Source organism: Giraffa tippelskirchi, chromosome 1, assembly GCF_054371585.1.
Source record: "Giraffa tippelskirchi isolate mGirTip1 chromosome 1, T2T-mGirTip1v1.2.pri, whole genome shotgun sequence".
NCBI classification, from domain to species: domain Eukaryota; kingdom Metazoa; phylum Chordata; class Mammalia; order Artiodactyla; family Giraffidae; genus Giraffa; species Giraffa tippelskirchi.
In genome coordinates, this window is record NC_137275.1 from 12145063 (window position 1) to 12161539 (window position 16477).

The following is a 16477-nucleotide window of genomic DNA, read 5'->3' on the forward strand; positions in this document are numbered from 1 at the left end:
TGGTTCCACAGAAGAACCTGGACCACACACTGATGCCTGATCGCAGTACCAGTCCTGGGTTCAAAGGGCCTTTGCCAGAAGGATGCTAAGGTCAGGCCCCCAAGGTCAGTGGCAGGGGCCAGTACCTGGGACACCTGCCCCCCCCTCCTCCTCGCCCACCAGGGGGTCTGCCCAGGGGTAGTGTGTGCTAAGAGCCTGGACCCTTTCAGGCTACACTGTGGTCAAAGGCCCACTTGGACCCTGCTGAGGACTTGGAGCCATGTAAGAGGTACCCCATCTGCTGGTACCCTCCTGGGGATTCTGGAACCAAGGTGCCCATGGCCAGGTTCCTAGACTGAGCCGGTGGCTCAAGGCTTGGCAGGAAGTGGCTGCTCCTATTCTCCAGGTAGACTGGGGGCAAGGAGGTTTTGCTGGGCTGGTTCGCAGGCAGCTGATGGAAAACGCTGGGTTTCAGGCCACCAGTCAAGCAAAGCAGTAGCAGGCAAAGGGTGTCAAAGTAAGACTTTAGGGAACACCTACTCTGGGTCCTAGCAGGGCCCCAGCAGGACACAGGGGCCTGGGAAGAGCCCTTTTCTCCTTGAACCGCCTTCCTTGGCTCCCAGTCTTGCTTCCACACACCCCCAATTTCTCTCTGGGGAAATCCTAAAGCCAGGGCTGGTTGGAAGTCTGTAAAATGGGGGTCCTGATCTGGGCAGCTGCGACAGTGGTCCCACTGCGGAGAGAGTGGGTCAACAGATCAGGTTAGAAACCCCCTCCTTCTTTCCAGGACGACCCCTTTCTGCGCCCTGGAGGCGTGAGGCTGAGCTGCCTGGAGCGTCCCGAGCTTTCTCTTCGGATCGGGACCAGAGGAACCCTCCGACGCGGCGCGCAGCGCGCTCTCTTTGCCCTGAATTTCCTTCCCTCCAGCTACCCTGGGCATCCCCCCAAATCCGGGCCTCCTCCCTGACTCTGGAGAGCGCCCCCCCCACATCCTGCACCCCGAAAAACTCCCCCTGCCCCGCACTCCCGCCTCGATTCCCATGCGTGCCTTCCACCAGGGACACACCCTCTCCCGCACCCAGCCACGCACACTAACTGGACGCTCCCGTCCCTGCCGCCCTCTACCGCCTCCTGGAACCCTCCCCGTCGGACCCTTCCCCATTCTTCAGGACTCCCAGATCGGCTCGGCTGCAAGGTGGGGGTGGGGGGAGCACCTTTTCCCCTACGTTTGGGGACTGCTCCATCCTTAGCATCGCCCCCGCCTCTCTCTCGCTTACAATTGCCTCGCGCCCCGGCCGCCGCCCTGGGATTGCGCAGCCCGCACCTCTCTTGGCCGCCCCCCTCCCCATCCCCGGCCTCCAGCACTGTGGGCGCCCTCCCGCCGCTCGGAGCCTCCCATCCGGGGCACGATCCCACCCCTTCCCTGTCCCCCCGCCCCCAGGTCCCAGCGATCGCGGGGTCCCCCGGGGAGCTCTCCCCACTACGCCCGGCCCGCGCTCCTTTGTGCGGCCGGTGAGCGCGCTGCGTCAAGGCTGCCGCCGCCACACGCACGCACTCACCGCGCTCAATTAACCCCCGGGAGCGGCAGGAAGGGAGGCGGCGAGCCGGAGGAGGGAGCCCAATCGCGCGGCGCCCCCGCCCCGGCCCCGCGCGGCGCCGCCTCCGCCATTGCTGCGAGCAGGAGCGGGCGACGCGGAGGTTCTGAGCGCGGCCGGAGCCCAGACCTGCCGGAGCCGGGCGTGGGGTGAGTGCCGGCCGGCGGGACCGCAGGGCGCCCGGGCTGGACCCTCCCGCCCGGGAGCCGGGTCCAGGGCCGCGCATCACCCCTAGGTGGGAAGGACGGGATGGGGGGCGTCCCCGGGCAGGTCTCCGGCGCAGCGGCGCCAGGACCGGGGACGCGTCTAGACCTCGCGGGCAGGGGCGGCGCCCCCTCCCCGGCGACTGTGCGCCCCTGTACTCGGCGCTTTTGTCCAGCCGGTGGGAGTCCGTAAATACACCGCGCCCGCCCCTCACCCCTCGAGCAGCGACCTCTGCATCCCCACGACCCCTCCCCGGAGACCAGGCGGGGGGCCGGAGAGCTCGCCGACGCCCGGGACGGCGGGTGGGTCCGGCTCGCGGTGACTCCCGCCCGGCCCTCGCTCCGCAGGCTGGCAGCCTCGGGTCTCCCGAAACCATGGTGAAGTTGGGGAACAATTTCGCGGAGAAGGGCACCAAGCAGCCGCTGCTGGAGGATGGCTTCGACACCATCCCCCTGATGACGCCCCTCGATGTCAATCAGCTGCAGTTCCCGCCCCCGGATAAGGTGAGAGGCCCCCTTCCACCCCGGCACCCCGCACGGCCGGGTGCGCACCCCCAAATCTCGAGTAGCGGCCGAAACAAAAGGATCGCGCCGCGTGTGCGCTGGGGACGGGCTTGGGCGGGGTGGAGGGCGCGCCTCGGGGGACCACGTACCCGCGAGGGATTCTGGAGCGGGCGGTCTGCGCCCCCCATCACCTCACCCTCCCCGCCCTGCCTTAGATGACAGCTTCGTCCTGACCAAGGAACTGCGGGGTCCGGGAAAGGTCCTTTCTTGATTTTCGTGGGACCCTGATCCGAGAGAGATCCCTGGCCCCTCCGCCGCCAGCCCAGCTCTGCGCCTGCCTGCCCCGGGGTACCAGGGGCTCTGCTTTGGGGGTGAGCCCAGGAGCGGCTCGGTTGCCCCTCGCGCCTTTCCGGATGGTGCAGTTGTTTCCGATTTGCCCCTTTGCGGTGGGGAGGCCCCTCTCCTTGGCCAGATGGACCCTCCCTGGGGGCCTCCTCCTCTCCCCCCGCACAGACACACCGGTGGTAGCTGCGGCAGGATGCGCGCTCCTTCGCCGCCACCTTCCTCTCTTTGTTCCTTTTGTGAAAATCTCCAAATAAGCTGAACACTCGCGCTCCTCAGTGTTAGTGTAACTGGGGACAGCCACCCATCATCTTCTCCTGGAGGTGGGATTTGGGGGTGTGTGCGTGCTGAATTTAAAGAATCCCCTCCTTTCTTAAATACAGCCTGCAATCGAGCGGTTTCTGTCCGTTAAGAGCAGTCTTTTCAAGAGTTAACGCTTAGAAAACGTTTAAAAGCCTAGACAACTGTATCCTGAAAGGGAGACCTAAAATTGGGCACTCGCATCCTTTCTGCCTGCCTTGCCGCTCCTTAGAAGTCACCCCAGCCACCAGGAAGCGCTCTCCCTTCCCAGAAGTGTGCAGGCATTTCTTGTTTTATTGAACGCCTGGCGGGACGGTTCTGACTCAGGACTTGTCCTTTATTCCAGCCTGTTGGCGATGATGGGTGACGGGGCAGGGGTGGGGATGGGGGTAATATCCCTGCCATGGATCCATCCTCTCTGGAGGATTCCTTTATTCACATGGTGGGCCCTTTGATAGGCTTACTCAGCTCCTCAAAGTGGTTCTGATACCCCAACTCTGTGTTTGGGTAGGGAAGCAGGGGGCAGGGGTGGGAGGGAGGCTGAAACAAGTGTTTCATTTCAAGAAAAAGGATCAGCTGATCTCGCCTGTGCACCTGGGCCACGTGGGACCACTCAGGGGTATTGATGGTCCAAAAGAGGCTTTGAGGGAGGGGCAGGGCTGTCTGAGGCCTTGGCTCCCACCTCCCTTTTCCCGTGTAGGTTTCAGACTTGGCCAGGTTAGCACAGCCTGACACCACCATCCCCACCTTCCCCTCCTGCCTTAGCCCAGGAGCCATGGCAACCTGTGCCAGGAACACTGCGTGCCTGGGCAGCACCGCTGCCAGGTGCTTCCTCCACTCAGCCTCCTCTTGCGTCCTAAGTCTGTTCCATTTTGGAAACGTCTGGCACACAGTTGGCTCATAGCAGGGAGGAGGTTTCAGGCAGGTATGAAGTTTTGACCAACCAATTGGGCCATCCAGGAGTAGCGTTGTTGTTGAGTCACTCAGTCATGTCCGACTCTTTGTGACCTCTTGGACTGCAGCACGCCAGGCTTCCCTGTCCTTCGCTATCTCCCGGAGTTTGCTCAAACTCATGTCCATCGAGTTGGGGATGCCATCCAACCGTCTCATCCTCTGCCACCCCTGTCTCCTCCTGCCCTCAATCTTTCCTAACATCAGGGTCTTTTCCAATGAGTCGGCTCTTCACATCAGGTGGCCAAAGTATTGGAGTAGCCTAGGCTGCTCTGAAAGGTGATGAATCTCCCATCCCTGTGATGCTCCCAGTTGGGGATTCCAGCATGAAGTGATGGTTGGGCCAGAAGATTTCTAAGGTCACAGATGAAGAAACCCGGTCTCCGAGAGTTTACAGGACATGCCCAAGGTCACTCAACTGAAGGCCACCATCCTCCAGGATGTGAAGCTCTGGCAAGACCTCTTGCTCTGCCCTCTTGGAGCCAGACAGTGCTCACATGGAATGTCTCTTAACAGTGACACTGTGTTGCTCCCAGCCCAGGTTCAGGGAGGTGATGTCACCTGTCCCAGAGGACACGTGTCTGAGGGCAGATAGTGCAGATAGGGTTGTCAATGGACTGTGTGCTGAGTGCCGAGGTTCTGGAGGTGCGACAGTGTGGGTAGTCACAGAGCTGGCAGCCACGTCAGGGCCAGTCTCCGCTGATATATGTTGAATGCTTATTATGCACCAAGCCCTTGTCTGTGTGGTTTATAGCTTTCACTTCCTTTCGTGTTGCTGACATTAGATGGTAACCACCGCTGTTGCCCCATTTTACAGATGTGGAAATGGAGGCACAGCGAGTAAGGAACTTGCCTGAGGTCAGCCTTGTAGTGGCAGAGGCAGACTGAATCTGGGCCGATGGGCTACTGAGCAGGTCCCCACTGGGCTGAGGGTGCCTGGGATTCCCTCCTCCTCGCAGTAGCCCAACCAGATGGGCCTTGCTCCCATTTCACAGGCCAGGACACTGAGGTTCCAAGTGGCCAGGGTGTGCTCAGGGTCTCACAGATCGTCAGGTACAGTTGGGGTTTGAGGAAGGCAGGGTTAGGCTCTAGTGCTGCCCTAGAGATGGGTGCCCCTGAATGGGACACACAGGCTGTCAGGCTGGGCAGAGGAGAGCTGCATGCAATGGAAGGGAGGGAGGAGGGAGCCGAGGGTGTGCTTACAAGCAGTGTGGCCCTTGGATGGGTTTTTTGGTGTCACGAGACATGAGCCAATTTCTCCCTGAGGCTGGGTCATAGCTCAGTGTGGGATCCCTGCAATCTCCTGAGTCCTTGTTCTGCCCTGGGTCCCAGCATCACACAAGGCGGTATGTGCCACCCAGTGAAAGGCGCTGCCACCTGGGTGAGGAAGCAGGTTGGCAGCGGGGGACTGGTTCTCTCCAGTCCAACAGCCACTTCCTGGCTCCTGCTCTGAGGTGAGGGTGGGCGTTTGGGGATTAGAGATGTGTAGCCCCTGGATACCTCGCCGCCTCGTCAAGTGGGGACAGAGAAGGAAACAGTCCCAGAAGCAGGGTATGAGGAGAGGCTGTGCACATCTGAGGGTGGAGGCTGCAAGGCTGGGTTAGGGTTCATCTGAGGCTGGTGGGGATGATGGGAAAAGGTTTGCCCTAGGCAAAGGTAGAGCAAGTTTTACTGGTTGGAAAAACATCTCCTGCTTCACAGTGGAGAGTGGAAGGGTAACAAGCAAGGAGACCCTTTAAGTGGTAAAGAACCTGCTGGCCAATGCAGGAGGTATTAAGAGACACAGGTTTGATCCTTGGGTTGGGACGATCCCCTGGAGTAGGAAGTGGTCAACCCACTCCAGTATTCTTGCCTGGAGAATCCCATGGACAGAGGAGCCTGGCAGGCTACAGTCCATGGGGTCGCAAAGAGTCGAACACAGCTGAAGCAACTGAGTGTGCAGAGACAGGGAAGAGAGGAGGATGGTGGGGGTGAGACAGAGAGACTCCCCAAAAGTGATTTGCTTGAAGGCTGGCTTCTTGCTCCTTCCTAATCCTGGAGGGAAATAGTGCACTTGAATCTTCTCATTTTACCCCTGGCAGCATATAAAAAATAAATGTATCCTTCCTTCCCACCACCCAGACCATGAAGCTCTGGGCAGTGATCAGTCAGTTTAGTCTCTCAGTCGTGTCTGACTCTTCGAGACCCCATGGACTGCAGCACACCAGGCCTCCCTGTCCATCAGCAACTCCTGGAGCTTGCTCAAACCCATGCCCATCGAGTCGGTGATGCCATCCAACCATCTCATCCTCTGTCGTCCCCTTCTCCTCCTGCCTTCAGTCCTTCCCAGCATCAGGGTCTTTCCCAATGAGTCGGTTCTTCTCATCAGGTGGCCAAAGTATTGGAGTTTCAGCTTCAGCATCAGTCCTTCCAATGAATATTCAGGACTGATTTCCTTTAGGATGGACTGGTTGGATCTCTTTGCAGTCCAAGGGACTCTCAAGAGTCTTCTCCAACACCACAGTGAAGGGAGTTTACTGGGCAGTGAAGGGAGCACCAGATAAGGAGGCGGAAGCCCCAGGTGGTGGGGGAGCACTGCATTAGGAGTCTTGGGCCCCACTGACCCCTAATAGGCCTGCTGCCTATTAGCTCCATGGCCTTGGCTTCAGAACTTTAACTTCTCTGCCTCTCTCTTGTCATATTTCCCTCCTGGTGCTGCTCTCAGGATTATCAATGGGTAATTTCTCTGCTAGTCTTGGCACAGAGAAGAGTTAATAATAAGTGATGACTGTACTCATTCTTTTTGTGAAATACTTCCTGGCAAAATGGTGACTTTGAACATTAGAGTCCCCCCAGACCCCCAACCTGTCCTCTTTGGACAGGTGTGTCGGAATGCATATGGCCATACTCCTGACTGTTTGCTTCTGTTTCCTGAACAAGGTGGTTGTGAAAACTAAGACTGAATATGAACCTGACCGCAAGAAAGGCAAAGTGCGTCCTCCCAAGATAGCAGAGTTCACGGTCAGCATCACTGAGGGCGTCACCGAGAGGTTCAAGGTGAGTGGCCCTGGAGACAGGTGAGATGCTGCTTTTGCCCCCCAGGATGGGTCCACTGAGCTCCAGAGATGACCTGTGGAATAATGGGTACAGGATGAGACACTGATATGGGCTGACCCCAGATACGCAAAATTGACCTTGTGGTTTTTAAAATTTCTTCTTTCTTTATCTTCAGAAAATGATCAGTATTACCAAGTTTTGATAACGGGGACAACGCACTTCTCAACTTTCTTTTAGACAAAGGTATATATAGCTTCTCGGGTAGCTCAAAGAGTAAAGAATCTGCCTGCAGTGTGAGAGTCCTGGGTTTGATCCCTGAGTCTGGAAGATCCCCTGGAGAAGGGAATGGCAACCCACTCCAGTGTTCTTGCCTGGAGAATTCCATGGACAGAGGAGCCTGGCAGGCTACAGTCCATGGGGTCCCAAAGAATTGGACACCACTGAGCGATTAACACTTTATAGTAAAATCTTTACCTTAAAGGCAGAAAAGGGGCAAACAATAACAAAAAGGCAGCCATTGCACTTAGTTGGTGCAAGACCCAGTCTGAGCCTTTGTGTTGCAGACTCATCTCAGCATCCCTCCCCAGAGGGTCAATACTCTCCATGTAATCTGCTTGCAGATGGGGAAGTTGAGACACAGGGTGGTCACAGCTGTCCCTTGCAGAGCCAGGAGTCAGAGGTGGTCCACTCTGGAGCCCTTGTGTTCACATTCCACCTGTCACCATCCTTGATAGGATGCGGAGCTGTGGGGCCTGGCCAGCTCTGTACACAGGTTGCTGGAAGTGCCCACTGTGGGGAGAGAAACTTTGCTCCAGACCATTCTTCAGGGAGGAACAGCTACTGAAAGGGTCAGAGTTCCAGCCAAGCCTGGGGACAAAGCCTTCTACACTGAGTCTGTGTGGCCTCTGAAGGTGGAAGCAGTCGTGACGGTTGAGGAACAAGTTAAGATATTGATATTCTGGAAACTTTGTTTCTTTGGCAAACATGAAAGATGGTAAAATGGAGGCCCTTACCTAGATTCAAAGGAATGATTTAGGAGGCATAAGATGTAAGTCACCCAGGCCCTGAAGGGTGGCCTTGCCTGGCCTGGTTGTCACCCACGTGGATGTGTGAGCAGTGTCTTTATGCTGGGTGCACAGACGCCTGCCCACCCCTATGCCCTGCAGTTTTCCAAAGCCCCTTTGCATATTGCATCCTGTTCTCTCTCTCTGTCAACCCTGTGAACTGGTTAAGAGACGAAAGTCAACCCCAAAGGAGTGAGTGGCTTTGTGGGATGATTGGGTATGCCAGGACATAATCTGGCTTTAAATCCTTCTTCCCATTGCTTGGTGCTGCCTTCCTGGGCTGGAGGAAGACCATCCAGGGGCTTGCCTGAAAACCATACAGCAGGTCCGATTGGAGTCGCCGTGTCTTTTGTGTCTGTGGGGGTGTTTACTTGTGTGTCAGCTCATCTAATCCTCCTATCAACCTTCCCAGAGACACAAGTACCATTAGTGCAACTCATTTTACAGATGGAGAAGTTGAGGCACAGACAGGCCCGCGTCTGTGGTTTCTGCTGGTGTCCAGGAGGGTGTACAGGTGGAGATGCTCTTCTGGCGGTTCCTGGCTTGGTGGTTCATCCGTGTTGCGAGGCTCATGGGGGACCGGGTCAGACTGACCTAAGGTCACCATCTCTCTCCTGCTCTGGCCAGCCACTTGGCGTGTGCCTTTTCTGGGGCCACTCGCTCATCCCATCTGTCCACACCTGGGGCTCAGCCCCTGGCTGAGGCAGAGGTGACCTCATTTTCAAGGTCATGATAACCATCACCATCTGGATCTCTGAACATGGCTGGGTTTGTTATGCCTGCTTTGAACCCTGCCTCTTCTGGCCCTGACATTTTGTGTCCCCACAAGGCAGTACACTGTGTGGACCGTGAACAGCCATCCCTTCATCTGTGAGTTGCGTGCAGGCTCTGACCCCACCTCTGGGGTCCTTTGCTTGTGCTTTTCACTCACCTGATGCAGGTCCCCAGGTCCCTTATTTAAGGTGCGGATGACGCACCACAGCCTCCAGGGCTCTCAGCCACGGCTGGGCCTTTGTGTGGTTACCAGGCTCTGGTTGCCAAGACCCTGGGCCCAGAAGATCGGTGCTATCCCAGGGGGTGGGCTGGGCTGTGGTGGCAGAGGTCCTGCCTTCTCTGCTCCTACCTCCTGGGGATGTATAAGAGGTGTTGTCCACAGTTGGTGCTCAGCGGATTTTTTTGCACTGCAGTGGCCTATTTCCCCAGTTCTATGTGTAAACCAGGCATGTCTGTACACTTAGATTTGTGGCCTCCCTGTGATTCACAGTCATCCTGAAGGGAGCATCATAGCCCCTTTTGCAGCTGAGGCCGTTGAGTCCCAGGAGGTCACCAGGGGGCTGCGGTCCTCCCCACAACTCTCTGCCTCTGAGTCCAACGCCCTTCCAGCACACCTCCTGCCATACACACCACTCCATGGGCCCCGCTTCCAATTCCTAGACCTGGTTCCCCTTCCATCACTTTCCAGTGCCAGCTCAGATATCACCTCTGCCGTGAAGCCTCCTGGGATTAACCTCACCCTCCTGGTGGTTCCACTGCCCTTTCTAACAAGGCAATGACAGCCTCTCACAGTAATGGAGTGCTCCCAGGAGCCAGACTCTGGGTCAGGCTCGTTATGTTTATGATCTCATTTTATACTCAGAAACCTCAGGGGGCAGGCACCGTGATTATCTGCGTTTTGCAGTTGAGGGGGAATCGAGGTAAAAATCTTGAACCTGAGCAGCCTGTTCTTGGCTGTAACACCTGAGGTCCAGGTGACTTCTCCTGCAGGACGTATTTGCACAGGATGCTCTGAGCCCCAGGTGACCCATGTGCTGCTGGACTGACTTGCTTCTAAGAAGCCTTTTCCTTTGTTGATTCAGTACCCTTCCCAGTGCCTGCCACCCTGTGGCCTCCGTCTGAATACCAGTCACCCTCCTTTCCAGCAGCCTTCAGATATGGGGGTGCCCATGTACCTCAAGTCCTCCCCATGTGAGCCTCGAATTTCAGCTTTTTATGTTGTGGTGCCCTTTCCCTGGCCCATGCTTCTCTTTGGGTGTGAGGCCTGTGACCTGGTGCCCCAGTGAGTGGGGTGAGTCTGTCCAGTGGGGTGACCTTGCTAATAGTAAGCAAAGGCCCCTTGACCTGAGTTGGTGACCTGGGGGAGGTGGCTGGAGTGTAGTGCCCCCGAGCCACCGTCAGACAGAGTGAAGGTGCGGGGTTTTGGGTGCAGACGGAACTTTCCAGCCCCTCTGTGTCAGGCAGGAGAGGAACTCCCCGATGCCTTCCGTCTGGTGCTGGACACACATGGTGACAGCTCCGTAAGTTGGGGTGACAGACCAGGCTGCCGGCCCCAAGCGATGGAGACTTGGCGAAATTTCCAGGGACCCTGGCTTGTTGGGTACATTTGATGGTAGCTCCCCAGGAAGCCCCTCTCTGGGCCAGGTGGGGATGTGTGTCCTTTATAGGTGATCATGCAATCAGCAGGTGACACACCCAGGGTCCCACAGTCAGTGTGAAACGACCTGGCCATCTTGACCCAGAGGCCTGTGGTTCCAACTCGCTCAGCTGAATGACCCGTATCCTGCACACTTCCTGCCTTTGCTCCCAAACAGGAAGCAGGTGTAGCCAGTTCCCTGCCCTCCTGCCGTGGGGGTCTGGGTGTAGAATGTAGCCTCCAGGTGTGGCCTGGGGCCACCTGTGTTGGAATCACCTGAGGTTTGATTGTAGCAGCGGGACCTTGGACCCTGGGGTATTGTAACACCTCTCCAGATGCTTCTTTTGGGTTCGTGATTTTTTGTGGGGTGGGGCTGTGGGCTGTGTTCTAGCACGCGGGCAGGGCAGGCTCAGGAAAGCGGGTGCCTTTTGAAAATGCTTAAGGACTTTAGCCCATCTAGAATGTTCTCTTGGCCTTTTCCTGCCCACTTATTTTTCTCACATCTCTGAATGCACGCAGACAGTGAGGCGTGCTTCAACTGGCTGAGGGTGGGGGGTTCTCTTTTGGAAAACTGGGGTGCATGAGGGCAGCAGAGAGGAGGACCTGCACGCCCCACCCCCACCCTTGAGGGTCAGTCATGGCTTTCCTGGGACAGAACGTCTTCCTCGTCCTGCTGGTGACCGGGCAGCTTCCATGTGGCTCCCCAGCCCAGCCGTCTCTTCATTCTTTCCGGCCCCGTGTGTGAAGGGCCAGAATGAAACCATGCCTTTCAGCTGTCGAAGCAACAAGCAAATAACGTCATCCCCTTTTGTCTGTAACTTGTGTAGTTCAGGAGCGGGAGGCCGCTGCTCTGAGCCTCATCTTTATATACCTTTGGATGGCATCCTCGAGATGAGATGTCTTTTTGGATGTTGCTTTATGATTATCACCCGGGGATTAATCTCTTGGCTACGAGGTTGCTAGGCTGGTTGCTAGGTAACCGCTGGCTGGGGAGAGGGTTTTCTGAGGCTCCTCCACACAGGGATTGCTGGATGAGCCACCCAGCAGTGGCCCAAAGTCTAGGCTTCCGAAGAGGTTGGTGTCAACAAGGAAAGCGGTCGCTTAATTAATTGGAGGTGTGTTTATGCTGAGAATAAACACGGGCCTGAGATGTTTCTCAAATGAACTAAACCTGACGACCCCATGGACTGTAGCCTACCAGGCTCCTCCGTCCATGGGATTTTCCAGGCAAGAGTACTGGAGTGGGATGCCATTGCCTTCTCCGAAACCTAAACACTGTTTTAATTGCACGGTCCTGCTCACCCATGCAGAGCGGCGTGTCACGGTGTTTTGTGGGCTTCTGGAGGGTGGAGGGGCCGTAATGAGGCAGATTAAAGGAAGGTTTCTGCTTGCGACTGCCGTGATGGAGGGCTGTTGACGCCTCTGACATCCACACGTGTTCTCCTTGCAAGTTCAGGGTTCGGGTGGACAGGCTGCACCCCAGCCCTGCTGCCACGTTGCCTTCAGGCCTTTAAGAGATTCCAAGGTCAGCCTCGCCCAGATGGCGCAGGACTGGGTGAATGCCCTGGGAGGAGAGACTGGATTTGTTTGTATGGGCCCTGTGTGCTATACTGGAGGTCCCTTTGCCTTCTGTCCACAAATGAATCTGTGGGTAGGGACTTCCCTGGTGGTCCAGCGGTTAAGACTCTGCACCCCCAAATGCAGGGGGCAGTGATGGGGGGTTGTGTGTGAGTAGTTAGATCCCTGGTTTGGGAAATAAGATCCTGCATGCCACACGGTGTGGCCAAAACAAAAAAACAAACCAAATGGATATGTGGGTGGTTTGTATCTTTTCTCACATCCTTAATGACCTTGAGCTTCCTGTGCCTTCAGTCAGTCTGTTTTTCCACCCTCTCCAATAATCCCCTGGTGTGTTTCAGGATGCATTTGTTAAATATTTATGAACAGCGACACCGTTTCCTTCGCACTCACTGGTGGGGGCGGTCTTCACAAGGTGGCACTGGGGATCCTAGAAATACTTCAACAGCTTCAGCACCCTGTCACCTTCAGCAGAGTGTCAGGTGGGGTTCCCCTGCCCTGATTTGCGGTTTCCTGGCCTAGCTGTACAGCGGGGGCTTCACCCAGCATCGAATAATTAAGTGGATTGAGTCATCTGGGGGGTGTGTCTGTGTGTTCACTTCGCCTGGGTTACCTAAAATATTTAAGTGCTGTAAACGCTGGGAGATGTCAGGATTCATCTTACGTTTCCAAGATTTTTTTTTTTTTTTACTGTATTACTCAGCAGAAAAGCACATTTTTCTGCCCCTCTTTCCCAGCCCCAAGGGTGGGAGGACAGAGACAGCAGAGCAAGAATGACCCAGCTACCATCGACCCAGTGCTGCCTGCCTGCGCTCTTACTGTCTTGAAGGTTGATCTTCTGTCCTGGTTTTGAAGGTGGGGAATTAAGGTCAGAGAGGAACCCGGCCCAAGGTCAGCCAGCTAACTGGGGGGTAGCAGTGGGATTCAGACCCACGTCCACCGGACACGGAGCCTGCCAAGCTCTGTTTTCCATACCAGCAGCTACGTGGGGTTCATGGGGTGACTCTGCCCTGCTGCAGATGCGCTAGTTCCCACCCCAGTTGAGCAGTGACCCCTGGGAGGGCCCCCAGCAGGAGAGGAGAACCCAACCAGAAAGAGCAGGTGGGAACACAGCAAATTCAAATGCCCTTCAAGCGCCTCATCTGTGAAATAGGGTGAACTGCCAGTTCCCAGCTCATGGTGAACATTTAGAGAACTGGAACAGGGGCCAGGGCCTTGTAAGTTGCATAGCTGTATAGTTTATGGCCCAGAGTGGGATACTTTTGGGGGTGGCAGTGGACCCTGTGCATTTGGGATGCTGGAGCAGTAACCGTTGCCAGGACTGTCCCGAGCAGGTCGGGCATATGGTCCTCTCCTTATAAATTCCTTATAAAGTTTACCCTGAGGCCCATAGCCTATTTGTGGTCCATTCCTGGCTGTTCTTTCCAGAACACACCCCTGGGACCCCTCTGGTCTCTGGGGGCAAGGCTGCTCTGGCTTGGGGTTCCCATCTGTCTCTTTAGGACCCCTGCCATAGCCTGGCCTCCTGTCTCTGCCTCCCCCTCCCTTTATTTGGAGCAAACTATGTTGGAAGGACTGATGCTGAAGCTGAAGCTCCAATACTTTGGCCACCGAATGCGAAGGGCTGATTCATTAGAAAAGACCCTGATGCTGGGAAAGATTGAAGGCAGGAGGAGAAGGGGACAACAGAGGATGAGATGGCTGGATGGCATCACTGACTCAATGGACATGAGTTTGAGCAAGCTCCAGGAGTTGGTGATGGACAGGGAAGCCTGGCGTGATGCAGTCCATGGGGTCGCAGAGGACACGACTGAGCGACTGAACTGATACCTAATATAAAATTGACAACTTTAAAGTGTTCAATTTAGTGACATTTATTACATTCACAGTGTTGTCCAACCATCACCACTACTTTCAGAACATTTTCAGTCACCTCCAGAGGAGACCCCATCCCCACTGGCAGTTACTCCCCGATTCCCCCTGCCCTTAGCTCTAAGCAATCAGTCATCTCTTTTCTGTCTCTCTGGATTTCCCTATTCTGGACACTTCATAGACATGGAATCACACAGTATGTGGTCCCCCTTGTGTTTATCTCTTCATCTGTTGATGGACATTTTGTTGTTCCCACCTTTCGGTGAAGTGTGAATAGTGCTGGAATGAACATTCATGTACAAGTTTCTGTTTGAGCACCTGTTTTGCATTCTCTTGGGTTTGTACCCAAGAGTGGAATTGCTGGTTCTTGTGTTGATTTTTTGTTTAACATACTGAGGAACTGCTGTTTTCCACAGTAGCTGCACCGTTTTACATTCCCGCCCGCAACGTGCAAGGTTTTCACTTTATATCCTCACCAACAATCGTTACTTACTTATTTTTATTGTAGCCATTCTAGTAGGTGTGAGGTGGTGTCTCCTTGTAGCTTTGGTTCACATTTCCTCATAATGGATAATGATGTCGAATGTCTTTTCCTGTGCCTGTTAGCTATTTGTTTATCTTCTTCGGAGCAATGTCTATTCAAGTCCTTTTCCATTTTTAATTGGGTTGTTTGTCTTTCTGTTGTTGAGTTGTAAGAGTTTTTTTATATATACTCTGGATACTAGGTCCTTACCAGATGTATCATTTGCAGGTATTTTCTACCATTTTGTGGTTTGTCTCATCATTTTCTCACCCATGTTCTTTAATGCACAAAATTTTAAAATTTCAGTCAAGTACAGGTTATTTTTATTTTTGTTGATTGTGCTTTTGGTGTCATATCTAAGACATCATTGCCAAATCCAGGGTCATAAATATTTACCTCTTATGTTTTCTTTTAAGAATTTTATGGCTTTAGCTTTTATATTTAGGTTTTTATTCTATTTTGAATTAGTTTTTATATATGGTGTGAAGTCGGGGTCCAGCTTAATTCTTTTGTGTGTAGATAGCTAGTTGTCCCGACACTATTTATTGAAGAGACTTTTCTTGACCCTTTGAGTGGTCTTGGCACCCTTAGTGAAAAGTCAGTTGACCATGAACTCATGGTTATAGTTCTGGACTCCCCCATTCTATATCACTGATTCATATAGCTATTCTTCTGCCAGTCCCACACTGTTTTGATTACTGTAGCTTTGTAGTACGTTTTGAAATTGGGAAGACTGAGTCCTCCAACTTATTCTTCATTTTAAAGATTGTTTTTGCTGTTCACAAACCCTTGCAATTTCCATTTCTATGGAAAAAAATCAGAGAAGGAAATGGCAACCCACTCCAGTACTGTTGCCTGGAGAATCCCATGGATGGAGGAGCCTGGCAGGCTACAGTCCATGGGGTCGCAAAGAGTCGGACACGACTGAGTGACTTCACTTTCTTTCTTTCTATAGTTCCTTTTGGAGAAGGAAACGGCAACCCACTCCAGTGTTCTTGCCTGGAGAATCCCATGGATGGAGGGGCCTGGTGGGCTACAGTCTATGGGGTTGCAAAGAGTCGGACATGACTAAGCAACTAACACACACACACACACACACACACACACACACATACACACACTGAAAAAAATCTGTTGGGATTTTGATAGGGATTGTATTGAGTGTAGATCAGTTTGGGAAGGATTCCCATCTTAGCAATATTGTCTTCCCATCCGTGGTGTCATTCCATTTATTTGGGTCTTACTTTAATTTCTTTCAGCAGTGTGTTAGACAGTCTGCAGTGGACACATTCTTTCACTTTGTACAATCAGCTGCAGAAGTAGAAGTAATACTTGTGACTCACCAACACGAATCACAGGTGTTCTGTTTATCGCACTGCAAGTGAGGCTGAGATTTTGGAAGGTGTTTAGTCTCATCATTCCTGTGAAATCATAGTATTGTAAGAGCTTGTTTGATGTATTAATAAGGAAGCATGTATATATTATATCACAAATCTACATTTTTGCAATATTTTCATATTAGTATTTCTTTCCTGGGTATCGTGTCTTATGCATTTTTAAGCATGAGTCTGAGGATTGATAGGCTTCATGTGACTGCCAGGGGCACAAATGTGATGGAAACCCTGCACCAGCCTCTTCCCCGACCCCTGCTGCTCCCACCCGCTGTCCCTTAAAGCCACTGCCCACATCGGGGGTGAGGGCCTCAATGGGGGGCATCTGGCAGAGGACTTGGGGCGATGAGTGTAACCACGTACGGTAGCTGTAATTTCATCCCACTGTCTCCTGCTTTTGAGCTTTTATTCACAGCTGCACAAAAGTGATGTCAATTTAGGGAACATGTAGAATCTTCTCTAAAACACACACACACCATGCACATGTGTAAATTGATGGCAAACATCTGTCCTTCAGGCAGCTGGCGTCACTCCCCAGAGCCGTGAGAAATGCTAATTTGGGGTGTAATAGAGGGGCAGCCACTTCCTAGAATCCCGCAGTACCCAGGATCCATCTGGGCTCCCTCCTCTTGGTATGATGGGCTTCCCAGGTGATAAGGAACCTGCCCGCCAATTCAGGAGACGTAAGAGATGGGAGTTTTGATCCCTGGGTTGGGAAGATCCTCTGGA

The 16477-nt window shown here is 53.9% G+C and overlaps 1 protein-coding gene across 1 annotated transcript in view; it reads left to right on the forward strand.

The window, feature by feature from the left end:
- The first annotated feature begins 766 nt into the window (after positions 1-766).
- Positions 767-16477, forward strand: part of NSG1 (neuronal vesicle trafficking associated 1) — a 33352-nt gene continuing 17641 nt past the window's right edge. Inside the window, exons 1-3 of the mRNA XM_081493987.1 lie at positions 767-1723; positions 2126-2281; positions 6794-6910. Coding sequence (XP_081350113.1) covers positions 2153-2281; positions 6794-6910 — 246 coding nt within the window. The 5' untranslated portion in view covers positions 767-1723; positions 2126-2152. The remainder of the gene's footprint in view (positions 1724-2125; positions 2282-6793; positions 6911-16477) is intronic.